We start from the raw sequence: 19,101 nt of genomic DNA on the forward strand, positions 1-19,101 counted from the left end.
TGTTGCTTATTAAATTCTTACAGTAAAAGTTATTAATATTTTTCAAGTTCCTGAGGTAACAAAGAAAGTGGTCCCAGAAAAGGTTTCAGTTAAGGTAACAAAGATACCAGCACTTCCACCGACTAAAGGTGACTGCTGTACACAATCAGTGAAAGAAAACTCTTTTATTTTCTAGGATACCATTTTAACATACTGGTAATTTACTTTTAGTATAAATGTTCTATAAAATATTTTTGTTGTTTAAATTGTAGTTTCTGCATCTGTACCACACTGAGACATCAGAGAGAATGCTCTGTAGGCAAAAACCAATGAAGTCCGCTAATGCTTTTGGTCTCCCTGAGTTTCATATTTCTTAGTGTCTTAACACTGGAGATATATATTTGAATTTCACACAAAGAAAATGAATTACTTTCTTTAAAGTGCCTGAGGTGCCCAAGAAGGTGGTTTCAGAAGAAAAAGTGCACATTGAAGTTCCTAAAAAACCTGAACTGCCACCACCTAAAGGTACATGTTCAATACTTATAAAATAGCACAGAAAGTTTCATCTGTTTCTCTAAAAAATATCTTTTTAAAGTTTGTGTTATCCTCATTTGTAATATGATATTTATTAATGTTGTAGTTTGTGTTGTCATCTTCACTTGTGAATAACTCCCAGTAAACAACAATGGCTATTAATAGTATACATCGAGCAATATGAAAATATGCAGATTGTTTATAAGGGCTGGGGGTTTTTTCTGATGTTGTTTGATGATTTTCACCTTGGAGATATTTTATCTTTTTCATTCCTATTCTATAAATTCCTGAAAGTAAACCAAATAAATGTCTTTAAAGAACCAGAGGTGCCGAAGAAAGTTGTTGCAGAAAAGAAAATACCTGTGCCTAAAGTACCAGAACCAAAGGTTGTGCCAAAAGAACCAGAACCAGTGGCTGCCCCTGAAGAACCAGAACCTCCACTAGAGAAAGGTAAATCTCAACATTAATAAAATAACAAAAGCAATATTTTTCTTCTTTCAACACTGTGATTTTCCAGGCCTTTTTTTCCCTTGATATTCTAAACTATACCTGTCCTATGTATCTGCATATGTGTGTGAAATAGACATCCGTGGGTCATTTTCTAGTCTTGGATGTCTGAACTTCCTGAATGTTATACTTTAATTCTTATTATTGTTTTGGATTATTAATATGTTACCCCAAACCCCACAACTAATATCTTGAAAGTGATAATATCAGAAGAAATGGAAGTATTCATTCTAGTAACTAAGAACAGAAGATATCAATATAATTGAAATACCAGAAGCTCCACCAGAAAAACCCCACCCAAAACCACAAAAAAAAGACAAAAACTAACTACATCTAGATAACTAGATGCCATCACTGAGTCTTCAGCTTATTATCTGCAATGTTATTAATATCTTTTGTCCTGTCTACTCTGTTTATAATTGTCACAGATTTTACTTATTGCTTAAGTTGCTCTATCAGTGCATGCATGCATTTGTATATGGGGGCATGACCCTTGGAGGGGGGAGGGTGTGTATATTCATCATTAAAAAGGCCAGCATAAATGACTAACACCTGTTATTTTTTAAATGTTTTTATTAAAGTTGTGGGTTTATGTTTCATAATTCACTTATATTTGGTATGATTGTCAGTGCAGTTGTTAAAATTAGTACTAATATCTTTCATGTATGTAAAGCAGCTGAGACAACTTTCCAAGAAAAGAAAGTACTTCTTCCAGTTCCCCAAAAAACAAAACTCACTGCAGTACCACAAAAACCAAAGCCTCAAGAGGTGGAGCCTCAAGAACAAGGAGCTGCTAGAAAAGCCCAAAAACAAAAGCGTGTTGTGGCACCCCAAAAACTAGAGCATGCTTTGGCGTCTGAGGATTCCAAGTCTCCTTTGGCACCTCAAAAACCAGAATCTGTTGTGGCACCTGAGCAAACAGAATACATTTGGTTACCTCAGGAACCCAAGCTTGATGTGTCACCCCAAAAGTTAAAGCACGAGGTGATGCTCTCAAAACAAAAGCCCGCTCAGGAACCTCCACAACCAGAGCACACTGCAGTGCCTGAGAAACCAGAATTTGTTGTGGTGTCTAAGGAACCTGAGATTGATGTGCCACCCCAAAAACAAAAGCGTGGGGTGATGGTCCCAAAACAAAAGCCTGCTGGGGAACCTCCACAACCAGAGCACACTGCAGTGCCTGAGAAACCAGAATTTGTTGTGGTGTCTAAGGAACCTGAGATTGATGTGCCACCCCAAAAACAAAAGCGTGGGGTGATGGTCCCAAAACAAAAGCCTGCTGGGGAACCTCCACAACCAGAGCACACTGCAGTGCCTGAGAAGCTAGAATTTGTTGTGGTGCCTGAGGAACCCAAGCTTGATGTGCCACCCCAAAGGGTAAAGCATGGGGTGATGGTCCCAAAACAAAAGCTTGCTGGGGAACCTCCACAACCAGAGCACACTGCAGTGCCTGAGAAGCTAGAATTTGTTGTGGTGCCTGAGGAACCTGAGCTTGATGTGCCACCCCAAAGGGTAAAGCGTGGGGTGATGGTCCCAAAACAAAAGCCTGCTGGGGAACCTCCACAACCAGAACACCTTGTAGTGCCTGAGAAGCCAGAATTTGTTGTGATGCCTGAGAAATCCAAGCTTGATATGCCACCTCAAAGGCTAAAGCATGGGGTGACATCCTCAAAACAAAAGCCTGCTGTGGAACCCCCAAAGCCATTCATGACTCCTGAGGAACCTGAGCTCACTGTTACACTTGAGTCAGAGACAATTGCATCAATCCAAAAATCAGAGCATGTTGTGGCTCCCCTCAAAACAGAAACTTTTGGGTCACTCCAAAGAAGAGAGCTTGTTGTAACACATGAAGAAACAGAGTTTGTTGCAGATTTCCAAAAGTCAGTGACTACTGAAGTGTCCAGAAAATCAAAGCCTGTTCTGGTACCCAGCAAGCCAGAAACTGTTGTGGTGCCTGGGGCACCAGAAGAACTTTTGGAACCACAAAAACTAGACTCTTCTACAGGAATTCAAAAACTGAAGCGTGAAAGGGCATATAAAGAACCAGAACCTGTTTTGGCACCTGCGGAATCACCACCAGCCAAGCTGGTTGAAAAGCATGAGAAAGTTGCTAAAAAACGAGGAGCTCCATTGTCTAAAGGTACCTCTTATGAATAGGATCTCTTTTCCTTCTCTTGATTATACTGTTTCACTGATTGTTTTAAAGCTTAATACAAATAACTAAAAGGTACTAATATCTTTAAAGAGCCTGCAATTGCTGAAAAAGGTGTCCCAGAAGAGAAAATTCTTGTACCTGTTCCTGAAAAATCAGAACCTCCATCAATCAAAGGTACATGTTATCTTGAATACATGATAAACACACTTAATCTTCTTCTCTTAAGTATTGTCCTAACCTTGTTTGTTCTGTCTTTTCAGATGTGAGTTTTTAAATGATACTTGCTAAACAAATCACACTGACAATGTGTCTGTGCCAGATCATTCCTATTTTCCTCTGTGTTTCAGTCTCTTTATTAATATTATATTGTATTGTAATTGTTAAATGAAATGCGCTAATAACTTTGAAATGCCTGAGAGGCATCTGTTAGAGGGTAGGAGGGTTCTGCAGAGGGACCTTGACAGGCTGGACAAATGGGCAGAGTCCAATGGCATGAGATTTAACACATCTAAGTGCCAGGTTCTACACATTGGCCACAACAACCCCATGCAGTGCTACAGGTTGGGATCAGAGTGGCTGGAGAGCAGCCAGGCAGAAAGGGACCTGGGGGTACTGGTTGACAGTAGGCTGAACATGAGCAAGCAGTGCACCAAGGTGGCCAAGAAGGCCAATGGCATCTTGGCCTGTATCAGGAATAGTGTGGCCAGCAGGAGCAGGGAAGTCATTCTGTCCTGTTCTCAGCACTGTAGCAGTGATCAAGCAAATATGATACTAACAAGAGAATGTATGCATACACAGTTATTCTCATTATTAATGTGGATGGCTTAGTGGGACTTGACAGTGTTACGTTTACAATTGAACTCCATGATCTGAAAGGTCTTTTACAACCGAAATGATTCTGTAGGAAAAGATAAAACATAAATCAAAGGTTGCAGCAGAAAGTAGCAGTTTCTGTACATAGAGCAAAATAATTGCAAATATCTCAATATACCTACATTGCCATGGGTTTAATCACGGAGCAGAATCTTTCTTTTGATCTGTTAATTATAATTTCCTAATATTCTGGTCATTTGCAAAGTTGTTATATGGTATAAATAGCACCAAAGGGCTGTAAAGTTCCTGTGAACATTTAATTCACTGAGCCTTGTAAGAGCTGTTTTTTTAATTTCAGATTTATCAGGATGATAGATTTTATAATTAAAATATTTAATAATTACTGAACATAGTCTAAAGATGTACATATCATAGATTGATGCAGTGCTGCATAATTTAATTTCCTTTAGAAGGCCCCAGGCACTGGCTAGAGAAGTAAACATTCTGCCACCAGAATCCCTCCATCTTAAATACAATTATATCCCTTAAGTGAAGTACCACCTCATAGTGATTATATTTAAAGTTTTAAATAATGTACATGAATATACTAGGAGACAGCATCTAGCTGGAAGCCACAGCTGTGACGGGAATGTTGGAGTGTGGGGGGAAGAGAAGAAACATAATAAGATAAAAAAAGAAAGGAGAAGTCAATGTGAAGGATAAAAACAGTGACAGTATCCAATTTACAAGTATGACAGTGACTGCCAAAACCAGCACAGAACACATAGATATGGAGAGAATTATAGATGATATACTCTGGTAGGCTTCCATAAATGTCTAAGATTAGCTGTTACAATAAGGGCATACATTTTAGACATTTCTACCTTGACTCAGAAAAAGGCATAAAACACAACTCACAATTGACACTCTGGCCATTCCACATGTTTGGAACAAAACATAAATAATGACTGCATGTGCCCACAGCACTTTCTCCAAGAAGGTCGTTTGCACATAGTATTGATTGTCTTGTTTCACGTTTATCTGCAATACCCACAAAACTAAAATACACTAATATCTCTGAAGTGCCCAAGGTGCCCAAGAAAGCTGTTCCAGAAGAGCCCAAACCTGTAACTGTGCCAAAAAAGCCAGAACCTGCACCAGTTCAAGGTACCTTTTGCCCTGTGCTTCAGCCTGAATGAGACTCTTTCTTGTTGTCTTGCATATTACTTCTTATGTCTCTTATCCTGTCCATTTGTGATTATGTGACATTTCCATGTTCTGTGCTCTGTACACAGCAGGGAAACTGAGGGCCCCTACCCATCTCCTTCATAAATGTTCAGAATTGAAAATTTTATTTATTGAAACTGTTAAGATACATAGGAAAAAGCTTTCTAATTTACATCTTTCATGTAAACTTCTGCCTTTATCATTTACCAGGAATCTCAAGTAATACAATTTTTCTTTTCACCGAAAATATTTTTCTTTAACCAATGCCAGCTGGCAACCCTGTGCAATTGTGTGGTAGTAACAACCAGTCTTAGTCACAACACAGCAGTATTAAAAACCAAACTTGGGCATATATCATCAGGACCTAAATCGCAAATAACAGATACTTCAAACTCATTAGTAAACACAGCGCTTATTCAAGCACGTGGTAGATTAGGATGCTCTGCATTCTGTTGTAAAATTTCCCATGAGACAAACATATGGATGTGCTAATACATCGCTGTAACTTTTTTTTTCTGATCATAAGTTCATGAGGACCCAAGAAAATGGGTTCTACAGGTCTACAGCTGAATTAGACATTTGGAACACGACCACCAGTCCTTCAGCATTTCTGTAGAAAAACACTGCCTCATGGGAAAGAGAGCAAGGACTTTTGCCCACTATGCAAGTAACACCACTATGCTTGCCAAAAGCAACTTCTAAATACAGGATTATGGAATCCCTGAAAACTAAGTCAAAGCTCCACATAATTATACTGCAAATGAATTAGGAAAAAAACAACAACAAAGAAAAACAAACAAACAAGGAAAAAAACCCACACCACAAAACACAAAACCCAAGAAAAACACACCACACACCCTGAAAACCTAAAACCAAACCGAACACAAAACCACGGAACAGGAATAGAAGAGAGAAATATCATTGATGGTGTGGTTTCTGTTAGCTATCCTGTCACTGACTACACCACTGACTGCAAAGCATCAGCAACTTCCTGAGGAATGGTGACAGATATGATATGGGATGAGGTTGCTCCCAGGAAAGAGTCAGAGCCCCACTGGCCTGAGAACAGCAGTCTCTCCTCCCAGGGTGGGAAGGCTATTGAGTACAGAGTGGGAGTATTCTAATTTGCGCCTCACTCTTGAGCAGTACCTAAACATAGGCAAAAATTTTTGCTCTGAACCTGCTTGGCTTCACCATTCTGTGCTTGTGCCTCTGTGTGTGGTTTTGTGAGTGAAAGGAACATGGCTCAATACTGTGAGTGTGTTTCATAAACACATGTGTCGTTTGTGTTTCATTGTTCATCATCTTGCTTAATGTATCAAACTGACTGTTACTAATATCTTTGAAGCACCTGAGATACCCAGGAAGGCTGCTCATGAAGAAAAAGTACCTGTAGCCCCTGCCAAAGCACCAGACATTCCAGCACCCAGAGGTACCTGTCTTTATGGATAACTTAAGATACTTCATCTTCTTTTCTGAAGCACAGTCCTACCCTCTCTTGGCCTATCTCTGTTTCCAAACTCAGAGTCTCAGTGTTGTACATGCTGGGTAAATGGTGCTGCAGATGTGTGTGAGGTTTTGAGATGGCTGTTGTGGTGTTCTGTGTCTCTCTTGCTCTGTTTTTTTGTTCCTACTTGGCACGTACTTTCACCAATGTAAAATGAAACACTAATATCTTTGAAGTGCCTGAGATACCTGAGGCAGAGGTGCCAGAAGAGGACGAGGAGGAGGAAGTACTGGAAGAGGTGCCTCTAGCTGCTGAGCCTGAAGAGCCAGAAGCTGCTGTGGCTGAAGGTATAGGGTGGTGTTCTGAGAGAGCTAGGTGTGCCCTTGGGTCTGCTGCAGTACTGAGTATTCTTTGCCCCTCTGTGTTCCATGGGGAGGGATGACAGCAGCATTTGGTTGTGTTGTGCCTGTGTGTCTGCAGGAGGGGGTGGTGCTTGTTACCAAGCAGTCTCCAAGTCCATACAAGCTCATTCTTGTGCATAGTTCACCTGAAGAAAGAATGGGTGTCTGACAAGGACTCCCTGGTAGTCTATCCATGATTTACTTTTCTGCTTTGCCTCTTGCCACTTGACTTTTTGCTGACCTTTATCTTAGTCAAGTAAAAAGTACTAATATCTTTAAAGTGCCTGAGGTAGCTGATGAGGAAGTACAAGAGGAGGCGCCAGTGACAATTCCTGCAAAGACTATTCCTGTGACAAAGAAACAAGAAGCTCCACAAGCTAAAGGTATATCTTTTGGGCAGATATTCTTTTTATTATAGAACATTGATTAATATTTTTGTTTGTTGTCCCTTTCAGGTAAGATATGTTAGAGGTCCTCCACCCTTACCCTATGCTGTGCCTACTTTTGCATGTGTGACTAACAAACCAATCACTAGAGGAATGTTACAGTGATAGAAATACCTAAATACTTTGATTTTATTCTAAGAGTCATGATCTGTTCTATTATTTGAATTTTGAAATTAAGAGGAAATAATATCTTTATAGTGCTCAAGGTGCCCAAGAAAGCTGTCCCAAAAGAAAGCACACCTGTGGCTGTACCCAAAAAACCCGAACCAACACCAACCAAAGGTACATGTCATCACTATTAGTATCATCATTTGAAAATAACATTATGCTCTTCTGGACATCAGCTAAAGTAATTTTTCTAGGGATTCCCTATTGGAGATAGCTATTTGAGAAATAGGAAGTGGAATTTGGAGTATCAAAAAGTGGCAGAAAAATTACTTTCACATCTTTGAAAAATACCTTCCACTTTCTGATCATTTTTATAGTTTAGGAATTAATATTTGTTGAATATTTAGGCTAAACAGAACAACATGTTGTTGTGAAGAAGAGACTGCAAATGTCTTCAGTTTAAAGACATACTGTTACATTCCTGGGTTTTCTAGTAGAATGTGTTGCTGAGTGACTGCAGCAGTATCAGTTCTCTGCCTCTTGACAATAAGTTAATGTCAGTATACATGAGATAGAGTTGCTATGAGAAGACTGGATCTATCTACTGACAATCTTATTAGAACATGAAAAGGTCATTAATATCATTCAAAAAAGAGGAGAAGAAATATGTATTTCTATGGAAAATACAATCTAAAAAAAAAGAACTGTGAAAAGCTGAAAATTAAGAGAAAGTATAAAGAATGGAAATATTTCATAGAAAAAGTAGTAACAATAAAGCAAATATTAATTTTCTGAAAAAAAAAATATTCTGCTACAATGAAAAACTACTCTCCACTGACATAAGTCTTATACTCCATTACAGTAGGATTTGATAAATGTCTAAGATTAGCTGTTACAATAAGGGCATACATTTTAGACATTTCTACCTTGACTCAGAAAAAGGCATAAAACACAACTCACAATTGACACTCTGGCCATTCCACATGTTTGGAACAAAACATAAATGATGACTGCATGTGCCCACAGCACTTTCTCCAGGAAGGCTGTTTGCACATAGTATTGATTGTCTTGTTGTTTCACGTTTGTGGTAGGTTGAGAGAGGGCTTAGCTCTCTCTCCTCCACAGAGTAAGAAACCACAGCTAGCCCAGTCGAAGGAGCAAAGCTATATATTTACAAGCATATATGGAAAGCAGGTTATATATAACACAATATACACAGGTATTTACAATATATACACAGAAATATACAGCAAAGAGAAACAACACAACAAAAATCCCTCCCCCAGGAGGGATCCCCTCCCTGTAACCCCCTCTCTCCCCCTCTATCTCCCTTTTTTTCCCAAAAAGGGGTTAGAGAGAAAGAAAGGCAAGTTATTAAGGGAAAGAGTTGTTAGTAAGCTTCAAAAGCCCATGCAGGATTAGTTTTTGCTTATCTGAAGGCCAACTCCAGCAGTTCGCGAAGAAGCAGGCAGGGAGAACAGGCTGAAACCCACACTCCCCCAACTCCCAAACCAAACTGAACTGAGAGGAAAAAATTCCAACTGCTCTACAGTTTAAAGTTGCATTTTATCTATTCACCAATGAAATTCGTTTAGAATATCAGAATGTTTTTATTCTAGTACCGAAAACATTTAGCCAGAGTGTCCCAGCACTGTTTTGTCTTAAAGGCACAGCCTCAAACGATCACAATGTTTATCTGCAATACCCACAAAACTAAAACACACTAATATCTTTGAAGTGCCCAAGGTGCCCAAGAAAGCTGTTCCAGAAGAGCCCAAACCTGTAACTGTGCCAAAAAAGCCAGAACCTGCACCAGTTCGAGGTACCTTTTGCCCTGTGCTTCAGCCTGAATGAAACTCTTTCTTGTTGTCTTGCATATTACTTCTTATGTCTCTTATCCTGTCCATTTGTGATTATGTGACATTTCCATGTTCTGGGCTGTGTATCAAACATAAATTTCATTCTCTAGTTTTTCATATAAACAACTCAAAAGGCATTTTGAATATTTTGTTTTCACATTCTGAATCAGCAGATACTAAAGCACTGTACTTTAAAATTTCATCATAAATTTTCCAGATTGCTGCCCTATATTTTTTAGACAGTGAATGTCTCCATGACATTTTTTAAAGTCTCAGTGCATATGATAACTGTCAATCTCTCAAATCTCTCAGAAATGAACATATCAGGGTGGGAAGAAGAACTGACAGAATATCAATATTTAAAGAAAGTGCTGATAAATTTAGAGTTTATAATAAAGAAGGAATGGTTGTAAAATTTGGTTACCCATACAGAATGTGGATGCTGGGACAGTGAAATGAGAACTGAGACAAGAGAGCTACTTAGGATAAGAGAACAACAAAAAAAAAGAAAAGCATATGCAAAGATGGGAAATTTAGAACAACAGAAACTAGGACAAAGCATCACACTATGGCCCACACTGCTGAATGCAAAGCATCAGCAACTTCCTGAGGAATGGCGACAGATGTGATATGGGATGAGGTTGCTCCCAGGAAAGAGTCAGAGCCCCACTGGCCTGAGAACAGCAGTCTCTCCTCCCAGGGTGGGAAGGCTATTGAGTACAGAGTGGGAGTATTCTAATTTGCGCCTCACTCTTGAGCAGTACCTAAACATAGGCAAAAATTTTTGCTCTGAACCTGCTTGGCTTCACCATTCTGTGCTTGTGCCTCTGTGTGTGGTTTTGTGAGTGAGAGGAACATGGCTCAATACTGTGCGTGTGTTTCATAAACACATGTGTCGTTTGTGTTTCATTGTTCATCATCTTGCTTAATGTATCAAACTGACTGTTACTAATATCTTTGAAGCACCTGAGATACCCAGGAAGGCTGCTCATGAAGAAAAAGTACCTGTAGCCCCTGCCAAAGCACCAGACATTCCAGCACCCAGAGGTACCTGTCTTTATGGATAACTTAAGATACTTCATCTTCTTTTCTGAAGCACAGTCCTACCCTCTCTTGGCCTATCTCTGTTTCCAAACTCAGAGTCTCAATGTTGTACATGCTGGGTAAATGGTGCTGCAGATGTGTGTGAGGTTTTGAGATGGCTGTTGTGGTGTTCTGTGTCTCTCTTGCTCTGTTTTTTTTGTTCCTACTTGGCACGTACTTTCACCAATGTAAAATGAAACACTAATATCTTTGAAGTGCCTGAGATACCTGAGGCAGAGGTGCCAGAAGAGGACGAGGAGGAGGAAGTACTGGAAGAGGTGCCTCTAGCTGCTGAGCCTGAAGAGCCAGAAGCTGCTGCAGCTGAAGGTATAGGGTGGTGTTCTGAGAGAGCTAGGTGTGCCCTTGGGTCTTGGGTCTGCTGCAGTACTGAGTATTCTTTGCCCCTCTGTGTTCCATGGGGAGGGACGACAGCAGCATTTGGTTGTGTTGTGTCTGCTTCTGTCTGGCCTTTAGCCTAGTCAATTAAAAATAAATTAATATCTTTAAAGTGTCTGAGGTGCCTGAGGAGGAAGAACCAGAAGAGGAAGTGCCAGAGATCATTCCCCCAAAGCCTGTGCCAGTGCCAAAGAAGATTGCTGCTGTGCCCAAAAAACCTGTTGCTGTAACAAAGAAACCTGTGACTGTGCCCAAGAAACCAGAGCCTGAGCCAATAACACCAGAGCCTTTGCCTGTCCTTACAAAACCTAAAATTCCTTCAGTTAAAGGTATATATGGAGGTGAATGAGCCTCTCCTTTTCTCTCTTCTCTCAATGCTTTTTCCCTTCTTTCAGTGATGTATGCAGTGCCTAAGTATCTTAGTGAATAATCTGTTGCTTAAAATTTTATTCTTTGTTTTGATTTCTTAATCTCTTTAGTCATCACACTTTTCACTGTTGTATGTATATGTATCCATATATTCACAAAATGAAAATTTACTAATATCTTTAAAGCACCTGAAGTACCTGTGAAAACTGTTCCAGAAGAGAAAGTGCCTCTTACAACACCTAAAAAGCCAGAAATTAAAAAACCAGAGACTTCTCCAACCAAAGGTATCTTGCTAACATGCATCTCCTAGGAAGATTTTTTTTCTGTTTTTTCTCTTATGTATAAATGTGTCCATTGTTTGTAGTCTGCCTTGGGAAATACTGTTTGGTGTACACTCTTTCAAGGTTATTCCCACTACTAGTTGCTGTGATTTTTTTTTTAACTTTTTTTTTTTGTCTCTGTGTGTGAGGTGATTTTGTCTTTATTTATGTTTTATATGTGTATTTAGACAAGCAAATAAACAGTACTAATATTTTTTTAAGTGCCTGAGGTGCCCAGGAAACCTGTCCCAGAGGAGAAAGTACCTGATGATGTTCCTAAAATACCCGAACCACTACCAAGTGAAGGTACATACCATCATAGCTATTACTGTGAGGACAATACTTTGTCCTGTTCTTCCAAACATAAGCTTTAAAATCTATGTTGTCCTTTTTTTCCCATTGCAACGTTCTTAATTTTTTCACTTGTTATAGATGATACAAATCTATGTTTCTTGTATCTATTATTATGTTTTCATAGCTGGAAGTAAAACATCACTTTCAAAACAAAATATGTTTCAAGTAACATTCTCCTACACAGGATATTCCTAATAAAGTTTCCTAGCAAAGATCTCTTTTAATATCATAATAATTTCCCATTGAATTTGAGTCTCTTAAAACCTAGTATTTATGTTGGTGTTATAATATTAATTGATAGCATGTAAGATTTTATTCTTTTCAGTTCCAATAACTTATCCACAAATTAGTTCTTATTTTATATTGTATGCATAAAGAATACACACAACTGTGATTCATTCATTTATGTATACATTAAAAAATTCACACAACTGTCATTCATTCTTACATAAGAAGAAAGTGGTTTTTAAAAGCATGCATTAACTGCAAAGTTAACAGATACTGTTTACTTATCCTAACATGTTTTCGTCTCTGTCTATTGGAGCAATGTTCATTCTAGTCATATCTTCATAACTGTTTATCTGAAATGATCTTATCATTGGAAACTCACACAAGTTTTCAATATTCTTTAAAGAATATGAAATCATAGAGGAGACCGAGCTTAAAGAAATGGAAGAAATTACAGTTACAGAAGTAAAAGAAGTTTTACCAGCTAAAGGTATACAAAACACCTATCTAGAGGCTGCTGGGCTCCTTTCTTTCATTATTGCACATTTTTTTTCTTCCTCTCTTGTTCTTCACGCACCTGCCTGAATGTTGTAGGTCTCTGTGTACTTCTTCCACTGTTACTGTGTTTTAGAAATTAATCCTGATTTTTGAAGTGCAACATACTGATTATTTTGAATGCTTTTACTTTGTTTCTTGTCATTGTCTTCCCATTGTTTGGTTTCCCACTTTTGTTCTTATGTTATTAACATGCTTTTTAAAGTCAGTTTGGGTATTATTGTGTGCATGCTGCAAAGCAATAGCCAAAGGTTCTTTCACACATGTTTAATTCAATTAGATTCTTTCACTGGCTTCACTGGAAATGGAAAATTACCATCTTTACATTTGTACATTACTCTTCACGTAGCTACTGTGGCAGTAACTTTATACTAAATCTACCTAATGTTATTTAAAGCCCTGGAACCTGAAAAGAAGAGCCCTGAAAAGCGCAAACCACTGCCCGCTGCACCAAAAGAAGATATTAAGTTGGCAAAAGAACTACTTAAAGGTATAATCATCTGAAGCCACAATTAACATCAGGAACTCAAACATATAATCCTCTTGAATGATACTGATGAATCTTGAAAAGCATGCTTTTAAACATATCATTTTGGTTTGTTTGTTGGTTGGGTTTTTTTAATTTTTAATTTACTATCATTTTAATGGTACAACTTAATAATGCTCAGTGCCTTGTGGTTTTTTTTACCAGCATCATACCATATCACTTTATATGGGTTCTTTTCAATATTTATAGAAAAAAAATATTAGAAAAAATCATAACCAAGTTAACTGAAACTTCTATCCTTAACCTCATTCTTCTCTCCTTAACATGTTCTTACATATGAAAAGAATCCCCAGCAATAGTTTGCTGGTGTTACTACATGAACACAAATTTCACAGTAACTCTACTTCCTACAGATCATCTGACTTCTTCTAAGCAGTTAATCAGCCACAATCTTAGCATTGTAGCGTTTGTCTTTTTATTGTGCTGATAGTATTAATCAATTGTTTGGATTTTTTTGAAAGTTCTTGTCTTTTTTTAATCTAATGGCATGTTGTAAAATTAAAATAATTTTCCTTAAAGCTCCCGAAGCAAGGAAGAAAGTTGTGACTGCAAAACCTGCTGAGACTCCAAAACTGGAACCTCCACCTGCTAAAGGTACCCAATACAAAAATCTTACTTAAATTAAGCTTCTCATGAACTCAAAGTTGTAGTTCTTGGTACCTCCTTCTTCTTTAATTTACTCATAAATATTTTTTAAAAAGATGCCTATGTTAGATTGTTTTCAATAGTGGACTTCAGTCTTGGATGTATACATTCATGTTATATTTATCTCCACTTTAATCTCCCATCATGAGATGCAAGAGATATAATCACAGACGAGAGAGTTTTTATGAGTTTTGTCACTTGTGCAGAAACTCACTTTGCTTCTCTGCTTAGGGAGACATAAAAAAATAATACACTGTTTAGATATGTACGGCATTGCTCAAACAGATTATTATTTACCTGAAATGTAACTTGGTTTTGTGAGAGGTAATTTTCCAGATGTAGAGATGAATTGACCAAGCCACTTTACAAGCACTCCCTTGTATTTTTCATATTTACTGGACCTTAAGACAAGTTAAGCAGTGAACACCTCTTCTTAATGATTAGAAGTTTCTTAAGTTTAGCAATTAAGATTGGATTCTTATGAATGCCACAGGTAGACAGTTGATTTGAATAGATATGTAACATAAGCCTGTAAAGAAAAAGACAATAAAAAAGTTGTGATAGCTCTCTTTGAATACATAACATTTATAGTTTCATCAATCATACTTTTCTTCTGTTGTTTCATATGAAAATTTTCTCAGATGCGTAAGCCTAGAAGACAACAGTACACAAATAATATAAGTAGTAAAACTCTTGACTTAAATCTTAGCAGTTTTATACTTGTTTTTAATATTCAGTAGTGGAGTAGCATTTCATTTGTGTATTTGGAATGGATAGCTTTTGGCTAGATCTTACTGTCCTTATGAACCCATAATGAAGTCTGGAATAATGTTCTTTTAAGTGCCTGGACTTGTAAAGAAACCTCGCAGAGTAATTCCTGAAGTTACTCCTCCACCAAAAGAAGAAGTTGTTTTGAAAAAAGGTATAGTACCTTGGCTCGATTTTTAAACAGCCCAGCATATTAGCAGTGTCCAGTATATACCCATAAGTAACATTGTTTTATGCGTGTCATATGAAAAAAATACACTAACAAAGTACTACTTGATGTCTGTTTCTTGGGGAAAGTGTTTATAGTTGCAGGGGTGAAATAGGATAGCCTGAAAAATCTGTCATATCCAAAGGATCTGTGATGAAAACAGAGCAGAACACAAAAAATCTAGTTCTCTGTAACTCTCTTCAATTTCCCTAATTTCTGTAAAGTATGTACTAGAGCTGACAGTTTTCCATTGCTTTCAGCTTCCATATCTCTATTTTCCACTGACAGTATCAATGTTGTTAAAGTTGTATATGTAGCATCTATATTCTCATTCATGGTTTTCTGAGAAACTGCACAGATTTCAGACCCCCATGGTACTACAGTGGTATGATGTCCAATAGGACATCCTTCCCCTTGCCTGCAAAGTCTGAAGCCTTCTGAATCATGCTCAATTATTGCTTAGAAAAAAGGAAGCACTAATTCAAATTATCTTCCAAATACGAGAGCAGTCTGGTTTATAACCATGTAGCTTGCAGCTGAAATTCCAATTTCAGAAAATATACTAAAATACAGATATTCAGTTGTTCAGATAAGTTTCTTTAGATATCTGACAGTACAAGAGTAACTTAAATAAAATAATTAAAACCAGACATTCTATAAATTGGAGCTCTCCAAATATTACACTTGATGATTCAGTCTTGTTCTCTCTCTGAAGTCAATAGAAATTTAATCCTTAATCTTGTATTTTGTCCCTGAGAATCATCTGTAACTGCACTTATTAATGTATATTTATGTATAATAAGCAAACATTTAAATATGGTAAGAAATATATGATATTATAAGAAATTCCATTCTATCGTAGACAGTTAACTGACATCTTTCCTCTCAGATGGGCTGCTCTTAATAAAAACACTTTTGCTCTAGATAACTTTGAATTATAAAAGCCATTCAGAATACTATCTTGAAAAGTTACACAAAAACTTCAACTCTGTGTCATACATTCCAGTTTTTTCATGAACTTTTAATCTTTTGTCATGTTCACCATCTTATTCCTGTGTTTACCTGTTCTTTATAAACTGCAATTCCTTTTGTTTTAAAGTTCTTAAAAAGAAATCAGAAGAGGAAGAACCTAAACCGGAAAAAGAACCTAAACCAGAAGTTAAACCTGTACCTACACCAGTAGAAAAAGTTAAGAAACCTGAAGGTACTAGATTATATTCAGATCTATTTGGTAAAGCATACTTTAAAAAAAAAAAAAAAAAAAAATTAAAAATCTTACTTTAATTTAAAGCTTTGATGAAAGGACAACCAAATTTGGGTCTGGATTCTGCATTCTGGGATTGTCTCTCAGTCTTCACTCTATATAGAAGAGAACTTTACAAGTATTCTAGAATACTGATAAAAATACAGCTGCAGTGAAGCAGTTAAGCCAAGCTTTCTTTTAGCTGACATTTTGCAAATATTTTTCCTTTCGTTCTTTTAGTGTTTCTAATTCATTCAAATCTTACTCTTCATAATACATATTTCTAAACATTATGAACATCTAAAACTGCTTATGCCTAAAAAAAAAAATTAAAACTTTTAAAATACATGGGAGATAACTGTATTTGGGGATTTAAGGTGTTTCAATATGTCTTACAAAATCAAAAATAATGTTTTGAAGTCCCAGAAGTTCCTAAGAAGAAAACTGAGATACCTGTCATTAAAAAAGAGGAGAAACATGTGCCAGAGCTGCCAAAAGGTACAGATCAATGGTATTCTTTTTCCTTATCGCAGCAACTACATTGCTGAATATCATGCTAGATTAATCTAATGCATTATTGTCATCCAGTTTGTCCGTGATTATTGTGTCATAATTAACCACTTTGCATTCTTCTGGGTTTCTTGTTATCTATAATTCTTCAATGCTTGAAAAATTAATCTTTTTTTCATTGTATCTTGCTTTGCAAGATTTCATCTCAAGTTAATTTCTTGCTTTCTGGCTGAATACAATTTAAAGCAATACATTCTCTCTTTGATTAACTCTCTCTGCATTGCAATTTAAAGCAATACATTCTCTCTTTGATTAACTCTCTCTGCATTGTTGCTTCTAACTTTAAATTTTACAAAACCCTGTAAATTAACCTATTTGTAATTGTTGTGTTTGAAATGCTAGAACCTAAGCAAGCAGTTACCCCAGTTCCTGGGCCTGAACCTAAACCTGCAGTAGGTAAGAATTCTTTAGTCGTGAATACCACTACATGTTTTTCTTGTGTGTCTAGTATTTTCCATTCTGAGATTTTTTTGGTAAAAGGGCATTAAACAAATGTATTTAGTGTTACTAAGACTGGAATTTTCATGCAACCTACAGAATATTTTAAAGGACGTTGTGCTTGAACCAAAATTATTTGTTAAATATTTGAGGACTTTTCTCCCCCTCCCCCCACAGCTCTAAAATCTCCAAAACCAGCAGCGGAACCAGCAGCAGCTGTTACAACTCCAGTGACAGTCCCAGTGGTTGGAAAGAAAGCAGGTATTTACATTTATTCCATGATATTTATGGGAGTTTTCTTTCTGAGATACCTAAATACCTACCAGACAAAGACAATCAAGAGCTGTACAATCATATAACTTATTCATTACAGGAAAATTTGAAGTCCTCTTCAGGGATCTTGTTATTCTAGGTTCTGTCACCTAATCTAAAATCCAAGTGTCTCTGACATGCCATAGAGATAAATGTGTGCTCTCGTTTCTGGATGGTGATACATGTCCTTTTATTTATTGTCGTGCTATAAAATATGTGTACTCTTTTAATTCATTGATGTTTTTTATGTCCTGATATATGTCTTGTGAACTGCACCTTGTATTATTCGTACAACAAAAGAAAAGTTACGTGTTTCTAAATAATTAATGTCTTGTTTGCTTTTTTGCTTTGAATTTGCTATTGAAGGCCTGAGGAAAAAGTGGCAACGGTGTTGAAGTAGAGTATTGCTACTTCCATTTATTACATTAAGGACCCTTCTGTGAACAAAGAACTGTGACAAGTCCAATACTTCTGAAGCACTCTGAACCTCAGGTCCACCAGTAGAGCTGCTGTGCAGCCTTTTCACCCATTGTTCAAAGAGCTTCATGTTACAATAAAGCACAGGTCCTGGGCCCTTGAGAAGCCCAGATGTAATTGTCTCTTAGATATTGATTTGGTGATGTTGCCAGGCCTGAAGTAGCATAATGAGCTGATTTTATGTAGATGGCCAGATACACCTTAGAAAGCTGTCATCTTCTGCTACTTTTAACCTGCATTGTATTTAAATAGGCTACCTAGTGGGACAGTGCTTTGTACCGTAACAGTGATGTGCTTAGGTCTTCTGTATTGTCTGTGTGCCATTCTTTTCTGTCTTTTGTTTTGTGATTGTCCTGTACGTTTTATACTGTGCAGAAAATAAGTGTTCAATGTCCATTTTATTTCAGGCATAGCTGGGAATTTTGTCTTAAAATATATTGTTCTTCATTCTTATTCTTATGGATGTTAACTCTCTAAATTACCTGTGAAACCTTTGTAGCTGCAGAAAAGCCCGATGCACCATCTGTACTAAAGCATAAAGTTAAAATACCCCCAGTGGAAGAAGAGAAGCCTGAGTCAATTGTGTTAAAGAAGACTTTGGTTGAGAAACACTTGCATGTAAAAGAGAGAGTAAGCCCTAAAGATATAGTACTGGACATTCAGACAGTAAAGCCAATTGAGCTTAAAATATCACTGGAAACAGCTGATAGAATGCTGAAGCCAGAGGGAGATGAGCATGAGAAAGAGGATGTTAAATATTTTATCCTGGCTCCTGAAGAAGAGGAGCCAGAAATGACATCTATAGTTTCGAGAAAAACTCCCCTTAAAGGTGAGAAAATAGAAGTTGAAATAGATCACCTTCCTTATGCAAAGGATGAACCACTGCTGCCTGATGAGGAAATGAAATTAAATACTATGATATCTGAACACATGGAAGAAAATTCTGGAGAAGAAAAGGGGGATGAAATTACATTGGTTGTTCATAGGGAAGTTGCTGTAGAGAAAGTCTCTGACAATTTTAGTGCTCTTCACAAAGGAGAGATTCCTTTGCATGAAAAGGAGGAGGAAACTGAATCAACCTATGTACCTAAACACATACCCAGAGAGCCATA

The 19,101-nt window shown here is 37.3% G+C and overlaps 1 protein-coding gene across 1 annotated transcript in view; it reads left to right on the plus strand.

Annotated features, from left to right (window-relative positions):
• TTN (titin) overlaps window positions 1-19,101 on the plus strand; it is a 242,619-nt gene that overhangs the window by 120,719 nt on the left and 102,799 nt on the right. The window contains exons 142-157 of the mRNA XM_054173069.1: window positions 421-504; window positions 832-963; window positions 1,694-3,160; window positions 3,266-3,349; window positions 6,899-7,009; window positions 7,345-7,446; window positions 10,776-10,886; window positions 11,069-11,284; window positions 12,633-12,716; window positions 13,179-13,271; window positions 13,848-13,922; window positions 14,815-14,895; window positions 16,049-16,153; window positions 16,613-16,690; window positions 17,105-17,158; window positions 17,378-17,461. Coding sequence (XP_054029044.1) covers window positions 421-504; window positions 832-963; window positions 1,694-3,160; window positions 3,266-3,349; window positions 6,899-7,009; window positions 7,345-7,446; window positions 10,776-10,886; window positions 11,069-11,284; window positions 12,633-12,716; window positions 13,179-13,271; window positions 13,848-13,922; window positions 14,815-14,895; window positions 16,049-16,153; window positions 16,613-16,690; window positions 17,105-17,158; window positions 17,378-17,461 — 2,961 coding nt within the window. The remainder of the gene's footprint in view (window positions 1-420; window positions 505-831; window positions 964-1,693; window positions 3,161-3,265; window positions 3,350-6,898; window positions 7,010-7,344; window positions 7,447-10,775; window positions 10,887-11,068; window positions 11,285-12,632; window positions 12,717-13,178; window positions 13,272-13,847; window positions 13,923-14,814; window positions 14,896-16,048; window positions 16,154-16,612; window positions 16,691-17,104; window positions 17,159-17,377; window positions 17,462-19,101) is intronic.

This window comes from Dryobates pubescens, chromosome 2, assembly GCF_014839835.1.
Source record: "Dryobates pubescens isolate bDryPub1 chromosome 2, bDryPub1.pri, whole genome shotgun sequence".
Lineage (NCBI taxonomy): Eukaryota > Metazoa > Chordata > Aves > Piciformes > Picidae > Dryobates > Dryobates pubescens.